The following is a 6,321-nucleotide window of genomic DNA, read 5'->3' as shown; positions in this document are numbered from 1 at the left end:
AGGGCAAACTTTCCCCCAAGCAGGCAGCATCTGATAGACCTCAAACAGACCTGTGTAGACACCCACACATGAGTTTCTCACCCTACGTATTTGTCACTGCAGTAAGCTCTGCACGGCTCTTACCTAGGAAGTGACTTAGTTCACCAGTGGGCTCGTTACTGATGCTTCATGGAAAAATCAGAGAAGTAGAGGGTTACCATGGAAAGTGTTTTCACTAACAACCCAAACCACATGCCCACCAGAGTTCAGATGCAAAAACACCGCAGATGCCTTGTGCCTATTTAGGGGTAGTGTTGCCCAGCTGATGGGGGCTCTAATGAAGGCAGTTCAAGTTCATTAGTTCTGCTTTCTTAGGAACAGATAAGTCAGTCTGTTGCTTTTAAGTGGAATGCTATTATGTTAATACAGCATCAAGAGGAAGTCCTTCATCTTCAGAGAGCTGCAAGAAAAGCAAGGCTTTGCAAGCACCTGCTCCACCTCTACCCTGGGTCACCTTCAGCCAAGATATTTCATCAGGTGGCAATGAGCATGTGCTCACATAATCCTGCACCAATACGTCATTTGCTAGTCGTTATAGAGTTGAGTCAGCACATGTGAGCCCAGACAGTAATTTTTAACCCATCCTTTCAGTCCCCGACTCTGCTGCCAGATAGGTCAAGCTGTAATCATGTTTCAAAGACTTAAGGGTGAGTGTTTGGGAACTGGATTTGAGGGCAGTGGGTGGAATCCCTCCATTCCCCTCCCACTGTACAAAGTGCATGCACACCTTGCTATGGAGAGACGTGGCACCTGGCCCTGCGGCCAGCAGCGAGTCCTGTGATCACTGATGACTTGCTGGGGATGACGCACATCGGCCAACCTGTGATGCCACAGTGAGCAAAGCTCAAGACAGGGACAAGGGCGGGTGGAAGGGGGAAGAAAATGTTGCAGAGCAAGATCTTAATGCCATTTGGATTAAAGAACTGGGCTCTGAGCTGGTTATTGCTCACACAGCCACTCCCTCCAACACTCTGTAATTGTGAGCATGCAGACACCATCAGTGTGATGGACACGTAGCAATTACAGAGCTCTCCAAAACTGCATCTCAGCAGTTTGTTGTGAAGCTGAGGCAGACCAAAAATCAGCAAAGTGATTTTTGGGTAATCCTCCTGCCAAGGATTTGCAGGAAGCTCACAGGACACAAACAGCTTCTCGGAGGAGAGCAATTGAGCAGGGAGTGGAGCCAATAGCAGTGCAGGTGGGGGAAGGCACAGCCTCGCTCCTCCTTGGCTTGGCAAACGGGACACTGGAGTACAGAAGCATCAATTCAGTGCTTGGCTCCAAGCGTGGTTCAAAGTGCACTTAAAAAAAAAAAAGTCTATGAACACTTTAAAGTGCCATAAAAATCAAACTGCAGCCAAAGCCTCCCTGACTGTTTGTATTTTGTTAGCACTGTCCTCACCAATACTGGCTGAACATTTAATTCAGCCTCTTCCCCTCACTCCTGCAGCCTCGCATAGGAAGAGGAGAGTGGGCAGGTTGGAGACAATTCCAGGAACATGTTGTTCTCCCCTCCTCATCCTGCCAGCAACCACTCTGCACTGGAAAAAGCTCATGAAACACAACAGGAGAGGAGAGATTAGGCTGAGGACTTCTGAAACATCCCCTTAGAAGTACTCAGGAGTTATCTCAGTGCTAAATCCCAGAATAATTTTTAAAAGCCCACGAAAGGCTGGATTAAGACCCCGGAAGTGGAAGCAATGCCATAGGAGAAGGCTGGGGCAGGCTGGAGACAAAAGAGGGAACCATTGCCTTTCTCCACCGGTCCTGGCCCACTTCATGCCAATATTTTGGTACAATCCCGGCTTTTTTACCTCCAATAAGTTTCATGGGACATCTCCGTCCCATCCTTCTTAGAACTTCCTGTATCCACCTGCGAAGACCATCCTCCAAGTCGCTCCAGACGCCCTTCCTGAGCCTCAGAAACAACAGTTACATGAAGGAGATAAGAGGGATGGGGCAGAAGGACTCACTAAGTGGAAACTTTTTATTTAAAGAACTTGATGGTGTAAAATAAAAGCTGGGGCAGCAGAAAATGCTGAAGAATGAACATGATCAAGAGGTTAAAAATCCTTATGAAGGTACCACTGAGGTGGCACTGAAGGTTATGGGGAATGATGGGACTAGACAAGACGGGAGAGCTCCTGTACCTCCCATGGGACACTGCCTGCAGCAGTGGTCCACCCTTATTAAAGCACTTATTTTTCACAAGGTGGCCTCAGCCTGGCCCCCAGGACTCATAGGGAGGCATGAACGTCCGCCTCACGCCGAGCTACCGGCCAGCACAATTAAAAGCTTCAACCTAAATACAAAGGGGCAGCCTGCTCTTTGGAGCTGTTCCCAGAATAACCCCATAGGCATCAGAGAGAAGAACACTTAGAGCCTTGCCTGGACATGTGTCTAAAAATCTCCAAAAATAGCTCCTGCTTCCCCTTTGAGAAACAGTGCGCGTCCCAGTGCCTCACAGGAACTCTGTTTCTGCTCAGAGAAGCCACAAAATAAGTGAGCAGCCCAGAACTGATCTACGAGCACATCTGGAATAGCTGAGATCAGCCTTATGGAGAAGAAAAAAAATAAAGGTTTTAAACAACATGTGTCAAATCCAGGGACCTTTTATTTCTCTGGAATGGAAAGAATTTGCCAGCCTGGACAAAAAATTGCAGGCAGCAATTGTACATTCTTTCAAATTAAAAAAAGAACACACACACAAGAGTTTGGCTCTGTAAATTTCTGTCACAAGAAACAACTTTGAATTGTACACCAAGCTTTTTACAAAGCATCAATGTTAAGATGGTTTACTGTGCTCTATCACATCCTCAGCCATTTATACAGAATACGCCATACCGAATGCTACATCAGCTTAAGACATTTGTAGAAATTAGTTATTAAAAAGATACAAAGGCATGTTGGCTTTCATTTGGGTTTTTTTTATTAAGACACGGGAGTTTTCTTTGTTTGTTTTCCTAAGGAAGTCACTAAAAAAATATAATAACTTAATTCGTAAGGACAAGATCGGTTAAAAATCCAGCCTTGCTTGCTTGGCAGCCTTTGGAGCTCGTACCTCTGTTGCTTCCATCAGTCTAACAGCACTGCACCCTGCAGACGTGTCCTGTGGGGCCTCAGCCTGCTCTCCAGCTCTGTCCATGCTCTCAGTTACCGTTTTTGTTCAGAGTTTTCACCGCTAAAAACAATCTTCAGCCAAACAGGGGATTTCAGTCGGGGCCAATTTCGCATGGGTTTAGCCCTTTGTCTTTTGCCTCTTTGTACATCCTTTGGAAGTCTTTAAAACGAGGGGCACAGCCTAACCTGGCCTCCCCAAAGTGCATGCGTCCTGTGAAAAGGAAGTCTCCATCTCCTGGTTTCACCCCACACTCCAACAGGGTCTTTATTTGTCCTCGCCAGTTCCCACTCTCCCCTGTGAGCTGAAAGACTTTGCTCTTCTGCCTGTACAGTTTGTTGACGCCCACGTGAATGATGGATTCTTGCTCTTCTGCCTCATTTGTTACATCTTGAATGGAGCCTCTGATCACTGGAAACAGAAAAAGGATGTAAGGAAGAGTTACCCAAAACCTCTCTGGAAGAACCAGCTCCAGACTCAGCCCCATGCAACCAAGCAGATCAAAGGCAACTGATTGCACTATAGCAGGCTCAGCTTTGGTTCTTTGTTATTTTTAGAGTTAAGTTTATTTCAAAGACCTCCAGCATATATTTGTATTTGTTACAGTTCATATTTACACCCTGTCCAGCAAAGGGCACCTACATATTAAATTTAAACACAAAAATAAATACATCAGAAAAATCAGTCATGATAGAGTTCCAACAACAAAATACATGCTTGATGCTCCCCGACAACAAACTTTCTGTTCTTCAGCCATTACAGATACCAGCGAATATTATTTCCCCTTTAAAAATGGAAGCACAGGGACTTAGTGAAACTTGTGGCCTTTTGTCAGCAGTCCATCAGCAAGCAAAGGCCTCTTCTAGATGCACCCAAGTCTTTGAACTTCTACTTCCATTGTGGTTGCTGGGTCATTCTCTGTCCAGCCTGGGGAAGGGCCAGCTGGGCACACAGTTTTAAGGTCCTTCAAACCATGTCCTTCTCCCTCTCCCATGCACACAGCCCCTTTAGACTGCATTGACTACTGGTGGAAGTTGCCACACCTAAGTAGGTGTCCATCACTGTTTATGGATATCACATTCAAGTGAGGGGAAAAGGGAGGGTGGAAGCAACAACTCACCAAAATCACTAGTGCAGACAGCCAAAAGGACTTCTGTGTCACTGCATGGTCGGCAGGGAGCTGCAGAGAGAGGGTCAGAGTCAACAAAGGACTAGAGGATAGTAAACGAATAAGCCATTATTTAAATTAACCAAAAACGGGGGACACACACACACACTCACACAAGACACAGGGACAAGTGGTCCCAAGACCTGTCAGGCTTCTATAACATTACAGGGAGTGGAGGCTAAGCCCAGCCCCATGAGGTTTTTGTACTTAAGTAGGAATATGGATCTCTTTAAGGCTCCTGCTGGGATATATTATCTAGCAAACACCCCACACACTTGCTGCACTTATGCAAAATATGTTTTGATACTGGGTGCATTTGCAGCGTGCCCTGCTATAAATTCAAAGATCTCAAGAAGGCTTTGAAGATCATGTGCCTTTTAAAGGCTGATGGCAAAGCTTCTTTCTTACAATTTCTATCAAGTGTTGTTGGGCTATTTCACAAGCCATTTAGTCTATCACCACATCAAAGATCCAGGAGGTTACAGAGTGGGGGAGGCAAAGAAGGGAGGAAACAAAACCCAGCACATGTGTTAGAGGGCGTCGAGGCAAAGCGGAAACTCAAGCCTGTATCTGTTAGAGCTCAAGCAGCACAAAGACCATTTCCTGTACTGCTGGAAACATTTGGATATCTGCACTAATCTAATCAATGCAAGAATGTGGCTTCTCTTTGTACTCAGCCAGCTATTTCTGAGGAGAAGGTACTGTAGTTGCAGTACAGATGTTTCTATAATACCCCATTGAGTTCAGGAATTTGCTTACTATCAGGGTCTGCCCTACCCAGCCACGCTAATTAAGCCTGTCCAAGGCGGCCCAAGGATCAGAGCCCATCTTTCACTTGATGTCATCTCAAAGTGGCACTTGCATATCAGTTAGAAAAATGAAAACCCATCAAGCATGCCATTCTGCCTGGATTAGTACAGGCAAAGACTACAGCAAAGCAAGGCTCATGCTGGAGAGGAGGCGAAGCATGGGAGCTACAGCTGATTTCATCCCACAGTCTGTGATCAAACCCTAAGCTGAAGCTACCCAACTCCTCCCCACTGCCCCCCCCCAAAAATTTAGTTTTTGTACCTCAACATCTGAAAACACTTACTTACCAGATTCCCAAATAGTCACACCCTTCCTCTCACCCCCACCCGCTTCCCAGAGAAGTTTATCCATTGCACTAAGAAGAACATTTCAACTAGTCTAAACAACGCATAGCTGGTGCCTACAAAGCTCCGTTATTAGCCTTCCTCTGTCAGACAGCACAAGCCATCCTGTAACGGAAGACACGGCAAATCTCCTATTTTTTTTTTTTTTTTTTCCAAGGTCCCAGAAAGGCAGTGATCCAGAAAGAAGGATTATTGAACCAAATCCACCAGATTTGCTCCAGTCAGATGATTAATACACAGTGTAACACCCTGTTTTAATAGGATTAAAAAGAATGTAAAATGCACATTTCTAGGCAGGGATATTTGAAGGAATAATTCAAGAAGGTTAAAAAGTTCCAAAAGAAGAGACAAGGAAGAGGCAAAATAGTTTTGTTAAAGCATCTGGATCACCTGGGCATTTATATTTAGTCCAGTCTGAATGCCTCCAGAGCCTTTAGACAAGTCAGCCTTTACTGCCCTTCTTTCCCCCACATATCATTTCATCTCTCTTTTCTGGAAAAGTTTGGAAACTGTTTAATATCATGAGAAATACAGAGCCAGGCAAAACCTGGACATAACTGGAATACTACAATAAATCCAGTCTAAAGATATTTTAATTTTTAAACTCAATAGATTTTGATTAGCATCTAGACCAAGTTTAATCTGACAGAGAAAATTATATTACTCACATAACATCCTATTATGGAGCCATTTCATTCACGGCATCTAGCAAATTCACCCAGGGCAAATGCCCCTCTTCCCCAGCCTCCTTCTGCCCAAATCAGGACCTGATTTAGATTGACCAAATGGAGATAACCTGCAAACCTGTGTGAATCCCACAGCATTTTCATACTGAAAGAAGC

The 6,321-nt window shown here is 45.0% G+C and overlaps 1 protein-coding gene across 1 annotated transcript; it reads right to left on the bottom strand.

Annotated features, from left to right (window-relative positions):
* Positions 1-3,218: 3,218 nt before the first annotated feature.
* On the bottom strand, positions 3,219-5,486 carry LOC104531423 (meteorin-like protein). The gene is made up of 3 exons (XM_029087058.1): positions 5,423-5,486; positions 4,278-4,337; positions 3,219-3,568 (listed from the first exon to the last, which is right to left on the bottom strand). The coding sequence occupies exons 1-3, from the start codon at positions 5,484-5,486 to the stop codon at positions 3,252-3,254; spliced, it is 441 nt and encodes a 146-aa protein (XP_028942891.1). The 3' UTR covers positions 3,219-3,251.
* Positions 5,487-6,321: the final 835 nt, after the last annotated feature.

This window comes from Antrostomus carolinensis, unplaced genomic scaffold (genome assembly GCF_000700745.2).
Source record: "Antrostomus carolinensis isolate BGI_N321 unplaced genomic scaffold, ASM70074v2 scaffold17049, whole genome shotgun sequence".
NCBI classification, from domain to species: domain Eukaryota; kingdom Metazoa; phylum Chordata; class Aves; order Caprimulgiformes; family Caprimulgidae; genus Antrostomus; species Antrostomus carolinensis.
Note: the sequence above shows the minus strand (reverse complement) of the source record. Positions and strands in the feature narration are given on the sequence as shown.

Coding starts and splice junctions, on each gene's coding strand:
- LOC104531423 (XM_029087058.1), bottom strand. CDS start 5,486: ATGGATAAACTTCTCTGGGAAGCGGGTGGGGGTGAGAGGAAGGGTGTG. Junction 4,338..5,422: donor TGTGACTATTTGGGAATCTG/GTAAGTAAGTGT, acceptor CTCTCTCTGCAG/CTCCCTGCCGACCATGCAGT. Junction 3,569..4,277: donor TGTCTGCACTAGTGATTTTG/GTGAGTTGTTGC, acceptor TTCTGTTTCCAG/TGATCAGAGGCTCCATTCAA.